The sequence below is a fragment of the Bactrocera tryoni genome, chromosome 3 (assembly GCF_016617805.1).
Source record: "Bactrocera tryoni isolate S06 chromosome 3, CSIRO_BtryS06_freeze2, whole genome shotgun sequence".
In the NCBI taxonomy this organism is placed as follows: Eukaryota; Metazoa; Arthropoda; class Insecta; order Diptera; family Tephritidae; genus Bactrocera; species Bactrocera tryoni.
Genome location: NC_052501.1, coordinates 28,215,395 through 28,232,253, shown reverse-complemented (window position 1 = coordinate 28,232,253; position 16,859 = coordinate 28,215,395). Strand labels below are relative to the sequence as shown.

At 36.2% G+C, this 16,859-nt stretch overlaps 1 protein-coding gene across 3 annotated transcripts; it reads left to right on the top strand.

Annotated features, from left to right (window-relative positions):
• The first annotated feature begins 3,490 nt into the window (after positions 1–3,490).
• LOC120772092 (2-acylglycerol O-acyltransferase 2-like) lies at positions 3,491–16,245 on the top strand. Of its 3 annotated transcripts, none has more exons than XM_040100496.1 (7): positions 3,491–3,642; positions 9,312–9,624; positions 12,216–12,313; positions 12,443–12,574; positions 12,648–12,989; positions 15,651–15,850; positions 15,916–16,245. In XM_040100496.1, the coding sequence occupies exons 2-7, from the start codon at positions 9,496–9,498 to the stop codon at positions 16,071–16,073; spliced, it is 1,059 nt and encodes a 352-aa protein (XP_039956430.1). In that variant the 5' UTR covers positions 3,491–3,642; positions 9,312–9,495; the 3' UTR covers positions 16,074–16,245. The 3 variants fall into 3 exon arrangements, with proteins under 3 accessions (XP_039956430.1, XP_039956432.1, XP_039956431.1); XM_040100498.1 differs by having other exon boundaries at positions 3,491–3,658; XM_040100497.1 differs by lacking the exon at positions 3,491–3,642 and adding an exon at positions 4,170–4,201.
• Positions 16,246–16,859: the final 614 nt, after the last annotated feature.

Sequence of the window (16,859 nt, the reverse complement as noted above, 5' to 3'; positions counted from 1 at the left end):
AAGCACCACCTCAAAGCTGGTAAAAAATCAAAAATGTGACAGTTTTCTTCGATTATCGAGGTGTGGTGCGCTCCGAATAACTTCCAGCTGACAAAACTCTCAACACGGAATACTATTTGAGTGTTGCATGCCAAAGTTTATTGGACATAAATGTCAAGACTCGTATGTTTACTTTAACAGTTGGGTTAACAGATTTGCTTATAGGTAATTTCAAAACTCTAAAAAACACCTGTTATATGGTAAGTACCGAATTTAGAAGCATCTGGGCGATAAATTCCACTTTAGAGAATACGAACATCGGAAATAACATTTCAAATTAGTCATAAAAGTGGTTAAGCGTAGAAGTGGGCATGATAATCATTTTTTTACTGAAATATACATACGTAGTTTTGGGTATAAAGTCGAACTCTTGACCAGCCACTTAGATTTCCAAACGTTGATAATGAATCATTTGTTTCAAATTTAAGGCCGTTAAGTGAATTCATAGTCCAAATAGTGTATGAATACATACAAACATACTTAACTTTTCCAACGGTAAATCATAGCAAGGCGCGTGTATAGATATATGTACATATGTATGTATATTTATATAGTAGTTGCAGATAATCCATGGTACACTATTGGCGACCCCTAATTTCGACCGTTGCTTTCTCAACTGCCCAGACGCTTGATAACAGTAATGGTAATATTGAAAACAATCAATAATAACACTATAGTTTCGAAGAAATAAGTGAAGAAAACATAGGAACTAAGTGCATGTTGTTGTAATAGTAAAATAAATTAAGTGTGGAAAAAATTCCTCGCTAAATTACTCGCACATGCAATCCGATCGCTTTATCGGCTGTCGAGCAGGCGGCAGCAAGCGAGTTGCCAAGCGGTGACGCGATGCACACGTCACTCACGGTCACTAGTGATCAGCTACGACACATACACACGTACACACACTTAAAAATTGCAAACACAAATACATATTACAAACAAATACAACAATCACAAGACAAAATAAAGTCAATGAAAGCGTCTGAGAATGCCTTGCAAACGCAGAAATCATACATACAGACACTTCACTTCATTTAATATTTATTATATGTAAGCGCATATGCTGCATACATACATACATTTAGAAAAATATGTAAATTTATGAGAATTCACGCTTTAAATGCAATTGTTTTGAACATAAGCTTCACCGCGATGTAAATTCGTTTGCGCTGTGCTGGCGTTGGAGATGCACGCTGGATTTCGGGAAGCGGAGCTAACGGTACTTATGATCATTTTTGAAAAAAATACTATGGTATGGTAGGGTAGCTGCGGTAGAAATCATTCCATAATAATTTTGAGGAATGCTACCGAGTTGAAAGTGCGTAGTCAGATAAAAATATGGATCCGTTCAGACTACATAGAGCCGACTTTTCTGGGCATGGAAGCGCCACCAACTGTATTTTTGCTAACTTCATAAAAAAAAAATGTAATAAAATAGTTCGAAAAATGATAATCAGTCATTTTGCTAACACAATTGTTCTCTCCATCCAGTTCTAACCTTGATGTGACCTTGATCTTAATGTTATTTTTTAGCATGAATTTTGATGATATTGTTAGAGTATAGAATTCCTTTATCTTTTAATAATATGGCTATATAACCTTGAGATCTTTAATTCTGTTTTTGAATCTTTGTGACCCAAAGGCATTATACAAATACTTATAGTCCAATATAATGACACGGAACTTCTTCTTTATAGCCTAGTTTACAACAGTGCGGAAGTCGTTCCTCTCTTTCGCTGTTTGGCTCTAATTGGATATTCCAAGTGTAGCCAGGTCCTTCCCCACCTGGTCTTAACAACGGAGCGGAGGTCTTGCTCTTCTTTTACTTCTGCCGTCGGGTGCTGAGTCGAATACTTTCAGAGCTGGAGTGTTTTCGGAACTATGGAGAAATGAAAATTGAGATTTTCTTAAATTTTCTACGAACCTTAATCGATCAAAAGACATATTAACTCATGGGATAAACACATTTGACCAAACCGGAACTCATAAATGTTGATTGAATTTGCTAAAGTGAAGGCACTCTTAAACTCCCGGATTTACTAAATACTTTCTCTCACGCTTCTGTAAAAATTTAAATTAAATTCTGTACTTTGAAGTCCAGTATGAAAAAGGCACTCCTTCGATAAACGCTGTGATATCAAAAGGTTCATCAGTCTTCATGTTGTCCGGAACCACTCCCTAACAATTTTGAGGTTAACATGATTAGAATTCGGATGATTTTGTCTAATAGGAACGTATTTTATGCGACTTAAATCCGTACAAAAGTAAAAAAGCTGAAGTGATCTTATCATTCATTACATCCTGAAGAGGGTTTATTTAGTTTGCCACAAAGTTTGCGACACCCAGAAGAACGCATCGCATATCCTACAAAATAGATACCGGGTCAATTGAAAAGTAACCGGCCTGACACATATAATTAAATCAATATGATATCTAGTTTGACCTAAAAGATACATGAATAAATTTGACAGCTGTCAGATCATTAGTTTGTGAATTATATCTCTTTAAGTGAATCAACTTTTGTTATTGTGAAATTTTCGTAACAGAAAGCTCTGTGCAAAGTGGATGCCGCGTGAGCTCACTTTTGACCAAAAACAGCGACGAGTTGATGATTCGCAGCAGTATTTGGAGATGTTCAAGCGCAATAAACCCGAGTTTTTGCGTTGATTTATGACAATGTTTGAAACATGGCGCCATCATTTCACTTCGACGTCCAATTGACAGTCATCTGAGGGCACTGCACTCAATGAACTCGCTTCAAAGCGTTAAAAAGCGCAACGGTCTGAGGTCAAAAATATGGCTTGGGATGCGCATGGAATAATTTTTATTGACCACCTTGAAATGGAAAGGACTATCAGCATAGCATTATTGGACCGTTTGAAGAATGAAATCACCGAAAAACGACCGCTTGTGAAGAAAAATAGAGTGCCGTCTCACAGGTCAGCGAAAACGATGGCAGAAATAATTAAATTGGGCTTCGAACTGCTTCCGCATTCACCGTATTCTGCAGAACTGGTCCCCAGCGACAATTTCCTGTTCTCAGATCTCAAAAGAATAATCAAAATCCATGGATTGGGCTTCGAACTGCTTCCGCATTCACCGTATTCTCCAGAACTGGTCCCCAGCGACAATTCTCAGATCTCAATGAAGAGGTGATCGTCGAAACTGAAGCCTACTTTGGCAAGTTGGAGGGTCGCTATAATCATCATCCTTAAAGGGAAACATATTGAATAAAAAAACGAATTTCTCAAAAAAATGTATTTCCTCTTTATGCAAAATTATTGTTTTAATTCGTATTAGTATATTTTTTTTTGTTAAAATACTACTTTCAGTAGCCTTAACTAACACAATTACTATAAGTAATCGCAAACGAACACGACTATTCGACACATCGCTAACAACTACTCGTTATTTGCAACGTTGTATCAAATAATCATTCGAAGGCATTACAAGCTGTTAGTCGTTGCAAATCGCCGCTGGTTACGAGTATCAGTTGAGAACGTTTGAAATTTATTTTATGCGCTTTCACGACATTACTTACATACGTGAATTTGTTTGCGGTTGTGAAAAATATTTGTGTAGACGATAATAAAAATTATAAAAGTATGAATATGAAATGGTAGAGAAATAAAAAAAATACTAAAAATGTTAAGAAAGCAATAATAAAGAAAATGATGATAAAAAAAGAGAATTATAAAAATAATAATAGTTCAGAGAAACATATATTTATTTTATTCTAAAGTGATTGAAAATATTATAAATTAATTTTTTGTCGTTAATATTGTAGGATAAATATTCAAATTACTCCAAGAACGCAAAAAATGTATTTTAATTTAGTTTTTATATAAACTGATGCCTATAAACTGTTCTGAAATAAAGATATTGAAATAGTGCTACAAATCATCGAGCAATAAATTAAAAATTTTCATACATACATACATATATACACACGCAAGCATATATGTACATATGTATGTTTCACAGTATATATACTTCCAACAAAATTTGTGCCAAAAAGTGCGCGTTTGATTTTCGATGGTCGCGAAAAAAAACTTTCCAAACAAAAATAAATTAAACTTTTGATCCAGTAAAATCGTTAATTATAATATGCGTTGTTGTGGTTTTTTCAGGCAACAATAACATATGACAACGCATGCAAAGTGTAAACAATGAGTGTTCATATGTATTTACATACATATTTATTTATACCCGTACCTAAATAAGTACATATATACTTATATTTGCATTGTAGGCGTTCCATAAAATTACCCTGTACTTAAGCACTTAATTAGCATTTATTTGATTTAGCTTGCTAACCTTCACATTTGCCGCAGAAATTCGCTTTCAAATATTTACTTTTAATTTTCAAGAAAAAAATAGTAAAAAGTCGAAAAACCACTGTGATTAATTCATAGAACAAATTGTTTCAAGAAAATGCTGCAGACAGCTTATCGAAATGTAAAGATGCCCCGTAGGGAAAACAACTAGTTAAAATAACATTAAAACAAGAAAAAAATGCCAACCATAATACCCTTCACAAATACAAAAGATTTCGTACAAGAACTTTGATTTCATCGGCTAGTTTGTATGACAGCTATATGCTAGAGGGATCCAATCTGATAAATTCTTCGGCATTATACCTCGTTCCGAACAATAGTTCATGCGAAATTTTGAGAAAATCTTATGAAATAAAAAGTTTTCATTGAAGGCATTTGATTCCGCTCATTCTGTTTGTAAGGCAGCTATTTACTTTAGTGAACCGAACTCAACAATTTCTTCGGAGATTGCACCTTTGTCTTATAAAGAGTGATCCATTTTGAGGTTCTCTAAAGAACACAGAAACTTCAAAAAATGAGAATTTTTCTTTTAAGCATTATCTCTTTCAAATGTTGGCCGCGGCTACGTCTTAGATGCCCCATCGGTTGAGTCCAATTTTCAATGACTCGTTCGAGCATTTCGACTGGTAACTGGTAGAACGAAGCGATGTCGCTTGGGAAGATCGACCGGCTTCAGTTCTTGCACATGTGAAAAGAAGTACAGATCGATGATTCCACCAGGCCAAAAAACACACCAAACTGTCAATTTAGATGAATGTAGTGGTTGTTCATGAATAATTTGTGGATTTTCTCCCCACCAGAATCGACAATTTTGTTTATTTACCGCACCACACAGATGAAAGTGGGTCTCATCGGAGAACATTTTCTAAAAAAATATTTTCTTAAAAAAATCGTTATCGTTTTCAAGTTGTTCCAATTCAAAATCAGAAAATTCACGACGTTTAAGGGTGTCCAATGGTTTCAGTTTTTGAATGAGAAGAATTTTATATGGATGCAAGCCCCCATTTCTCAAAATCCGCCACGTTGTGGTTTAACCCAGTCTCAATTCTTGAGAACGTTTTGAAATCGACAAATTTCGATTCTAAGCAACATTTGCTTCAACGGCAGCAATATTTTCATTATTTCGAGCGCTTTTGTCTCATAGATCATGGCATATTAAAAATTACCGAAACGACACCTAGATTCTCTATTGGAAAACCCTGTATTTCTTTCCGGGATTACTATATACAGTTCCACACGCTTATTGGCAAGTAAAACTGTCTCAGCAGCGGTGTCAAGATGTGTGTACAATATATCGAGAGAGCAAAAACATTACAATAAAAACTAAAGCAAAAAAATAAAATAATTGATTCGTGATAAATTTCTAAACCGATCATAGCACTTTTTTCAAGTTGCCTTACGCCTACAAGTGCATTAATACACAAGTATGTGCAATTAGTCATTGCATGTCGTATATATACATACATATTTTTATGACACAATGTTTTTATTTGAATTTTGAACTAGTAGTCTCAGATACATATTTACAGATAACAAATACTTGTTTATTTCGAAGATATCAGCTTATCTTAAATAAATATTAAACAGTGTTGCTTGGATATATGGCAATACATGGGCTTTTGTGAAACAATGATACATATTCACAAAGAGTATCTTAAAGAATTGGTTTTTATGGTTCTTATCTGCTTTACAAACCCCATTAGAACTTTTTTCGTTGATTAAATTTCTAGCAAAAATTAATTTTCTAATGAACACCGCTCTGGCAAATTAAGTAGTTTAAAGGAAATAGTTCTCATTTGGGTTGCCTCAACTAAATTTAATACTAAGGCATAACATATAGCATAATAAATAATATACAAAAAATATTCGGCTACTTTACGGCCTTTCTTCAAAAGATATACATTGGTTCCGTTGAGCAAATCGAATACTTTTAATATCTGTTATCAATTTTGAACCTTTAATAGACTAGACACGAGGAATTATGTCTGAATCTCGCAACCTATCGTAGATTTAGATATATATAGTATAAGTATATATTATATATAAAATAAGTATGTAAAATATATATTATTTTTAAACTTCTCACTACATAGACTTTCGCTATATTTAGATATTTTTGGACATAGTAGCAAGTGTTTTGAATGAAATTTGTACGAGACAAGTTTGATAAGAGAGTAAGTTTTTGAAAATTAGCATGTAGTTTCTTCAGGTTTGGACTAAAATTTGTCGAATAAAAGGTGAACAGCGCAAACAGGAAGAGTAGCTCGGTTAAGAGAGATATATATACAGTGAATCAAAAAAGTTTCGGCACACCGTAAACTTAAATGTTTATTCAAAAATTGCAGGTTTCCCTTTGAATCTACAAAAGTAATAATAATCATTTGTTTCAATTTCAACATTTTTATTATATATTTAGCTAAAAAATATTTCATATTTTACATATTTTTAAAGATAATGAAATTATAATAAAAATGTAAAAGATTCTACATAAAAAGGTTAGGCACACATATGGAAAATATTGTTTTGAATTAGATTTTTTTAATTCCAATATTTTGTTAAACCCTTTAGTCTGAATAACTGCTTCTAAAGGTCGACGCATAATTCCAACTATTTAGGTTAGATGTCCGCTTAGGAGTTATATTTGCGCATTTTGTACGTATGGCCTCTTTAAGTGAATTCTTCGATGTGAAGGGGTCAGTAGGGTAGTCTTTTTTCAAAATTTTTTTATTTTTTTTTGGCATTTTCTGTTCCCTTATACCCTAAGCATTAATGTAGAAACCCACTTTACTATTGGAATGTTTCGAAAAAGGCTCAAAAATAATAATACCGCCCGACGTTCGGAGCGCTCGGAGTGCACACACACAAACTTTAAACGCATTTTTCTCAAACACACACTTTTTTGAACTGGCGGACATGGTTCCGGTCCAACTACTCAACCGATTTGCTTAATTTTTTATTTTTTTTGAAGTTCACAAAACGTCTCGCTATCGTTCCTAAATTTTTTTTATAATTTATTGACAATGTTATGACAAAATTTATATAAAAACAACATGGGGAAAATTAAACCACGATATATCTCATGATATGCGAAAAAAGTACTATTGTAGAATAAAAATTTTTATAAAAAAATGTTAAAAAACAGGCCAGATTACCCTACTGACCCCTGAAATGGTCAGTCCGTATTTTTTTCTCCAGTAGAAGCCAAATATGCTCTATAGGGTTAGTGTTTGGGGATTGCGGAGGTGTTTTTAATTGCTTGCAATGGTAGATAAGCCATTCTTGCACAAGATATGACACATGCTTCGGGTCATTGACTTGTTGAAACAAGAATGACTGCCCCCTTAAGCCCAACTTTTCAAAGCTTGGCGCTAAATTTTCCTTTAAGATTTTCAAATATGACTGCTTATCCATCTTATCAGCAATAAAAACGAGATTTCCCTCACCAGATGCTCTAATGCACCCCCAAACCATTACGTAACCGCCGTCATGTTTCACGGGTCTTAATTATATTATTTTTCTGGAGCTCTATGATTCGTTCCCGAAATGAATGGTCTACGTCGCGGAAATTTAACAACTTCAAATTAATTATGAGTACCAAGCCGCCGAACCACCTTTATGAGCGTCTAGCCATTTTTACATATGTACATGCATTTCGCGTTTCTTATGAAATAACGGAATATTTCTTTGCTTAATATGATATATGTACACGTATGTATGTAAGCTATAAATACGAACTGCGAACACTTTTCAGCAAAGACAATACCTGTGCCACAACTTTTTTGATTCACTGTATGTCTCATTTAAGTAACGCAAAGTGATCATTATATCATTACTACGAAAAATATTCCAATTGGCTCAAAATTTTCATCAACATCAAAATTTCTGCCTTATAAAGCTGACTGAGGACAATGTGACAATGGTATGCCCTCGTCGGAATCAAATGCATGGAATGAGCAGATTCTTCGATATCGTCCTCAATTGATTCTAAGTCGGAGGGGATTTGAGCACAATCCAATCTAAATTCGTCAAAAAATTCCATGATTTCTTCATCACTCAGGTCTTTTGGCCATATTATCTGTTAAAAAATAAATAAAATATTTTTCAGTACAAAACTCGTGGTGCTACAAAAATTACTCCTCATAAGCTAAGCACCTCCACATAATTTTTAAAATTAATAAATACTTAACCTAACAGTATAAGTAAAAAAATAAATTATAATTTTTAAAATCAATAAATACTTAACCTAACAGTATTCTCCAAAGTAAAAAAAAAAAAATAATTATCACCAATATATTATTAGAAAAATATTTTCTGCATTTTTTCACACCGTATTCCATTTACATGCACAATTTACAGAAGAATGACGTGAAATTAACGACAAAAAAGGGGTAGAAACAGAGAAAATGCACCTGAAAATTTGACTTGATAGCGGCATTAATCCGTACACATTTTTACACATTTTAAACCTGTGAGTCACTTGGAATAAATGAAAATGTTTATGGTTCAAAAAAGCAGGTGGCAGCGCGTGAGTTACCAAAAATAAGTGACACAAATTTTAGACCGCCGCTGCTGAAAGAATTAGAACGTAGCAAATCAAAAACTTTATTGAATTTTCCAACAGCCCTCGTATCTTTTCGTCTATTAGTTGCCAGACAAATATATGCGTACGCTTAGCTAGTGGTCATGAAATCAAAAATCTTTGATTAGTTCCCTATATTCTAAGACGCTTATCAGTAAAACATGTATGTACTTTATGTATGTCTTGAGCATTTAGCATTGAAGCGCATGCCCAATTGACGCGTGGTTGAACGACGACAAGTATTTCTTTGCGTGTTTTGCTAATCGAAGAAATTTAGTTTGATAAAGTGAATTGTATGCTCCTTTTAATTGATTTATTATTTTATTATTTTTTGCACTCTTCTTTACTATGTGTAGATACCCATTCCTATAAGCAGTGCTAAGAAAGTGTTCGGTCACCTCAGTTGTGACTGAGACGTTGTATGAAGTTGTGCGCTTCGGTTGGATCGTGAAGTGAAAAGTGTTTAATAAAAATCAGAATACAAAAAAGCCGCAACACATTAATATCATTCTATAGTGATAATATAAAGAAACAAAAACAATGAAAATTGAGTGGGCACCGGTGCATGTGCCACCAAAGCGACGACTGCAGACCCTTGCTGCAGGTCTCTACGTGCTGATATTTATGCTTGTGCCGGGAATATCGTTACTTATCATTACATCGTTGTTGGTGAGTTTAACTCTTCTTTTGTTGAAGTGTATTTATATTGCAATGCTGAGAGATTTGCTCTTGAATGTTATCAATTAGGGTAATATTTGTTAAAAAATAGTGAGAAGAGAAAATAGTGAGAGCACAAAGTCCAATATTTAAAATTAAATTGGAAGAGCTGATGAAATCCAAACTATTATTATTTGCTTCGAAGTACCATACATACTTTTTTTTTAAGAAAAAACACATAAACTTTAAATTTAGTGTTGAGGGTTTATTATCATTCGAAAAAATCTTATTTGACATTTAGTTTTTTAAATATTGGCCGCGGCTACGTCTGTCTGAGATATTCCATTAGTTGAGTGATGGTAACTGACGAATGACAAGTGATGTTTTGCTCCAAGGCCTGAATAGAAGCGGTATTGTCCGCATAGACTTTAGACTTTACATTTTCCCACAGGAAAAAGTCTAACGGTTTGATACCACATGATCTTGTTGGTCAATCGATCGGCCAAAAACGTGAAATTATCTGCTCACCAAAGTGTTGTCTCAATAAATCCATTGATCCATGTGATGTGTGGGAAGTGACGCCGTCTTGTTGAAACCAAATGTCGCCGAGATCACGAGCTTCAATTTCAGGCATCAAATAGTCGTTTATCATGGTGGCATATCGGTCGCCATTGACGGTTAAGTTTTCACCGGTATCATTTTTGAAGAAATATGGACCGGGGAAGGCTGAAGTGAAGGAAGTTATTTTTTTGGATGATTCGGCAGCTCTTGAATCTCATCCGGTTGCTCTTCTTCGTAAATGCGGCAATTTTGTTTGTTTGCACACTCATTGAGCCTCATCGTTGAACAAAATTTGGCTTGAAAACTTCGGATCTTCTTGGAAATTTTCAAGAGCCCATAGCGCGAAGCAATGTCGCTTGAGAAGGTCGAGCGGCTTCAGTTCTTAAACATGCTGTATTTTGTACGCTTTCAATTTAAGATCTCGACGTAAAAGGCGCCAAGCCGTTCAGTCGTCGTTCCGTAGTCAGTCCGAGTTGCTGTGAACCGCGCCTCTCTACGGTCTTCGTGTACACTCTTAGTTACAGCTGCTATATTTTCTTCACTGCTTGCTGGACGTGATCTTTTCGGTCGAATATTGTCCAATAAGGAATGCTGAGTCTTAAGGTGGGTGATGGGTCTTAATATGAATTGTTCGCTTAGTAGGGTGATTACGTTGAATATAAGTTAAGTGAAGCGCGCGAAACACTTTGTTTACAGAACGTGAATTTTCTGGAGCTTCTGTCGATTTACTATCGATGTTTGCGGCCTGGTGTTGTCTGAATGGAATACAATTGCTCCTTTATTGGCCAAAGCTGTTTGTTTGTTGGTGAATACTTCCATCAGATAAGCGAAATGACGATATTTAAAGTCTGTTAAGGTTATGAAATTGGTTTTAGGGGCAGTTTATAGTAGATTATTCCCTACCAATCCCTCCAATCTTAAAATTGAATCTTCCTGACGGTCAATCTTGGCGTAGAGACTGTTTGCTCTGGCTCACTGCGATTCGACCACAACCGTCGTCATCCATCACCAGTAATACTCCACAACGAAAATTTACCGATTTCGTTGCGTTTCAGCCACGATTTGCATATGGAAATCCGGTCCATGGGGCTAAATGTGCTCCAGGGAAATCGAAACAGAACTTACATGATGGTCTGACTCGACAATTTCCATTATTTAATCGATATTTTTGGCAATTGACCTTTCCAAGCGTCCTGCATTGTTGACATTTTTTATAAATTTTTTTCCACCTGGCCAAACACTTCGTTGATGAGTCGTCAGAAGCTACGGGAGCTCGGATGGGAGGTTTTATCGCATCCAGCATATAGTCCGGACATAGTGCCAAGTGATTACCAACTGTTCCTGTCCTTGGCGAACGCCTTTGTTGGTGCAAAGTTGAACTCAAAAGAGGCTTGTGAAAAGTGGCTGTCCGAGTTCTTCGCAAATAATGAGGAGGGCTTCTACTAGCGGGGTATTATGAAGTTGCCATCTAGGTTTGAATAAAGAGCAAAAAGCGCAAGGGAGATATTTGACAACCAATATAAATGATAAGAGTATCTACACAAAATGCCCTTCAAGACCAGAGGTTCGAGGTTTGAGAAACAGCCGGCGTCTGCAAAATAAAAAATTGACAGTTTGGACAGTTTTAAAATTTAAAACTCAAATGTTTTTTGATTAAAATGTGTTTTCTCAATGGTTTTAGAGTTGCCTTTGGGGGTTTACTTTGCTGTTTCTACGACAGTCGGCTATGTATGACCAGAGTTTACCCGAATTCTTATCCAGCCAAGGACTGTCAACCCGACGGCACTACTTCAAATTAATTCAGATATATTTTTTGTACAGACACGTTGAAGAAAATGTTTCAGAAATTTTGAGAAAATGTAAGACCTTTCAATTAGAGAAAATTTTGGACTTTGTGTTACTTTAGTCAAACTGGTTTTGATTCTGTATTTATTTATATATATATAACTTCTATAGTTTAGGCTTTTCATTTCATAATTTATTTAATTTTTTTTGTTTTAACTTAACTTATTTTAGTTTTGTTTTGCTTTACATAATTTCAGTATTATGGTAATCTATTTTGGAAGCTTTTGACTCTGGCATACTTGACTTTTATTTATTTCGATCATACGAGGAATTTCAGTGATATTCATGGCAATGGGTATGTGACCATTTAAGTTTATCTAATGCTAACATCATTAAGTTGTTACTAAAAATACGCTTAAAAGCCTTTAAGTCCTTAAAACTTTTATTAAGCTCAGTAGTAAAATACTTATAACTTTCATTGCAGCTTTATGATATTTCGTAGTAATTGTATATGGAAAAACTTTCGTGATTACTTTCCCATTGAGTTGATTAAAACAGCCGATTTGAGTGCCGATCGCAATTACATTTTGGCTAGCTTTCCACATGGCATCATCGGGTAAGTTCGTTTATTGTGAAAGTTTCGCAAACTTTATTTTAATTTCGGTTTTAATTTTCTTTTCGCCAATTAGTACCGGCATCACTTGCAATATGAGCAGGGATATACGGCAATGGTTGAAACTATTTCCGGGCATACGTCCCAAAATCGGCACTTTAGATATGCATTTTTACACGCCCATTTTTCGCGAGGCGCTACGTTACTGGGGTATGGTTTCGGTTTCTAAGGAGTCATTGATGCATTATCTATCAGCCTCGAATCATCCGAAACATCCCGACAATCTTGATGGTTTTACTTCGAATGCTGTCGCTATTTTGGTCGGTGGCGCTCAAGAGGCCTTGGACTCACATCCGGGACGTTATATACTTACACTGAAAAGGCGCAAAGGTTTTGTCAAATTGGCCATACGCACAGGGTGAGTTTGTAGTGATAGTGTTTTAAAAAATCAAACAATTGGGTGTATTTTTTTTGTAATTTGCTGGTGTTGGTTGTTGTTACAAAGCATGGCCGGCGCAATCGCCGGTGATAAGCGTGATTATAAAGCACTAAAAGATTGTTTTCTTTATGCCGGATTATAAAACTATAAATTGTATAAGGCACGTAGACACATACGGACAGTTCGTTTTGTAACTTTATGCTTGTCCAAAAAGGCTTTGTTTTTTATAATCGGCGAGAGAACAGGAGTTCCCAAACTCTGCGTTCCTAGAGTTATTTCCACCGTTATCTATACGCTAATATTACCGTGAGTCAAACCTCGGTGCGCTATCTTTTATATCGGTATATTGTCGAACACATTTTACATTATCTGGCGGCAATAATAATCCATTTGAGATAATGAATCGATATTGTACCAAGTAAAGTTACCACTTGTGCCTTGCCTTGGATTTGTGTGATAAAATATTCATGGAAATCGACAGTGGCTCATTACGTCCCAGCCTGTGCTCCCTCACTCCTCTAACGACCGCGATTATTGTCCAAGTGTAGAGCCGCAACAAAATCTTCAAGTCGCTAGCCTTCGGACGCAGCTATCTTCAGACATTCATTCACTGACTGCCATTCACAGTAAAGCCATTAACACGGACTCCCTCTCTGTGAATGGCGTACTTGTAGTCAAGCCACCAAGTGTCCCTTGTGCCGCTTCGTTCTGGATACTGTAGCAAGTTAAACTCCTATTTATAGTCAATGAGTCCACGCATAGCACTAGGCACCTCTTTAGACGTCCAGCTAACCCCCCACATCTGACACTTATCTTTCTTTGGTCCAACCCGTCGAAACAGCACGTTTCCGTTGGATGACGTCGATGACAACTTATATAATCCTTACCATCCTAACGGGGATTACGTAGTACCCTTTACAACAACAACAACAAAAACATGTCCCGAAAATTTGGAAACAATTTTTTAATGGTTATTTCTTAAAAGGCCCTACCAACTAACAAAAAAATTCTCGACGTCCGCTGTCAAGCAGTGGTGAGACTTACAGACTTCAAGGTTTGGCACTCCTTTACTGCTTTTGAGGGGTTATTAAGGCAGCGGGACTTTCGTTTTACCATCGCTGTATTGTAAGATTTTCAAAACTCTAGGTTTGTCTAAAAGCAACGTTTCAACCATAAGCATCCCATCTTTAAACTTTTCTGTGATAAAATGATCGTTGCGGAGTGAGGTAGTGTGCGGGTTCAATGGAATGTGAGTAGGGGCACATCCAAAATAAATTATATCGCTGCCGGGTGATCGCTTACACAGACAATGTAGCAAGACGAAGTCTTAGTATGGCCTAAACTTTTTATCCACTGAAAGTACAAGTTACCGGAGACTCATATACCATTAATGAGAGGAACGTGTCATCGGAGAGATTTAAGTTCTTAGGGCTCCTACTACTTATACAGGAAGCGCTCGTGAAAATCCAACTTCGAGGAAAGAAGGAAAGGAAGGCATTGGTTGCACTGTACTGCCGCAAGGAAGCCAAAAAGGTGGAGGGTATATGAAACTATAGTTAAGCCAACGTACGGAAATCTTGTTTGGTGGAAGGCGCTGGAAAATATTACACTTACGAGACAATTGGCAACTGTTAAACGGGCTGCTCTCATCACTATTTGCGGTATACTACGAACCACATCAATTATGGCTGCGAAAGCTGCCTTCAGACTCAGAGAATCTGGGTACTTCAATTACTACGAGCCTGGGGGTTCTGGAACCTCTCACGCTTTCATTCCAAAATACTTGGTTTACCTCTTCCTAGATGTCACTTTTCTGCTCGCATATTTTCGAAAAAAAAGAAAAGGAATCGCTGGAGGGGAGAGCCAGTGAGCTTTTTTACGGATGGATCAATGCTTGCAGGGATGTTTTGTGCATGAGTAAACTGTCAGGAACTTTGTAGTTTCAAGTTTCCTGATCACTGTGCTATAAAGGTAGCAGTAGACCTACTGCTCCGGAGCAGAAATATTGGCCTTGATTTCGCTGACTGTACGCTAAAGACTAGTGAAAGGATGTCTAGGCTGTGTATCTAGAAAGTAAGGAAAATATGCCTAGATTCCTTATCCCTAGCATGGCGTTATTTTATGATTAGACAGGCTTAGGTGACTGGCCACAGCGGTATTGCAGGAAACTGTAAGGCTGATAAGTTTGGTAGGACAGGTACTTCAGTCTCAACAACTGCGGAATTGAAACGGGTAAAATTTACGTTGGCATCTTGTGGCTCACTAATGGATTGGTGGGTCTGAGACCAAATCGGCAAATACCAGCAGTTGTATTGTCGCAAGGTTCTTCTGTTCTCTCAGCAAGGTCTACCTTTCAATGGTTGTATGAGTTTTAATTGGACACAGCTCGATCGGAATTCAATCCTAACCTAACCTTTGTTGTCGCCGATTTTTTTGCGTTTCCCACATCTACAATGCTTTTAAGAGCATTAAGTAATGGATATTTTACTATCGTAATTTGATCCATTTATATACATATATATATTTTTTGTTAAAAACGGAATTTATAGAGTTCTAAAGTTGTATTAGATAATAATGGAAAAGTTATTATATTAAATAAAAAATTAAACTTTATATAATTTTCTTTCTCTGTTTCATTAGCTCACCTATTGTACCGACATTCTCCTTCGGCGAGGTGGACATATTCGACCAAGTCAATAATCCACCAAACTCATATTTGAGACGCTTTCAAACTTTAACCAAGCGACTCACAGGCATCTCGCCTTTGATTGTTTTGGGGCGTGGTTTCTTCCAGTATACTTTTGGATTTCTGCCGCAGCGCAAGCATATCGTGCAAGTTGGTAAGTTATCACACAAAAAATAATACCAATCCTAACTATAAAGTAATTGTGAACATCTTTTACAGTTGGCAAGCCCATTGAGGTCGAAAAGAACGACATTCCCGACCCCGAGTATGTGGACAAAATCCACCAGCAAGTCATTGACCAGCTGAAGGAGATGTTTGAGAAATACAAGGAAAAATATATAGAAAATGGCAAAAATGTCAATTTAGTGATTACATAACGTATGATCATCATATTTGTAGCACATCTGTTTGCTTGTGTGTGTTTTGTTATTTAATTTTGTAATTAAGTATTAGCAGATAATGTGAGTGAGCATTAATTTGTTAAATTAGAAAAAATTGTCTGTCAACATATATATTATATGAACGTATATAAATACTATGTATATAATATATACCTGCATTTTGAAGTTTTTTTACCAAAAAATTTATATTTGTGTGGTTTTCTTTCTTGCATTCTAAAGATTTGCTTATTGGTTGACAAAGAGTTAACATTCACGTTCTCTAAAGAATGTGTTTCGCGCCCTTCGCTCAACTTAACGTCTACATAATCAGAAGGCCGGCGTGCTATTCGCAAAACCAACACCCATTTTGAGACCTAGCGTTCATTACTGGATAATATTCGACCGAATAGAGCACGTGTAGTGTGGAGAGTGTACACGTAGACCGTGGAGAGTCGATTCGGTGCTGTTTGCAGCAAGTCGGTCTGACATATGGAACGACTTGGCGCATTTGAAGTCGAGATCATAAATTTGTAAGCTTATAAAATACAGCTTGTGCAACAACTGAAGCCGCTCGACCTTCCCATGCGACATTGCTTCGCTCTATAGGCTCTTGAAAAGTTCCAAGAAGATACGACGTTTTCAAGTCAAAGTTTTTTCGGCGAAGAGGCCCATTTCTGACCCAAATGGTTATTTAAACAAGCAAATTGCCACATTGGGATCGAGGAGAAAACTGAAGAGATTCAAGAGCTGCCATTTCATGCAGAAAAAACAACGGTTTGGTGT

Excerpts from the sequence above, each read along its gene's own strand:
- LOC120772092 (XM_040100496.1), top strand. The coding sequence starts at position 9,496 with ATGAAAATTGAGTGGGCACCGGTGCATGTGCCACCAAAGCGACGACTG. Across the intron at positions 9,625-12,215 it reads TTATCATTACATCGTTGTTG|TATTATGGTAATCTATTTTG; the intron begins GTGAGTTTAACT and ends ACATAATTTCAG. Across the intron at positions 12,575-12,647 it reads TTTCCACATGGCATCATCGG|TACCGGCATCACTTGCAATA; the intron begins GTAAGTTCGTTT and ends TTCGCCAATTAG.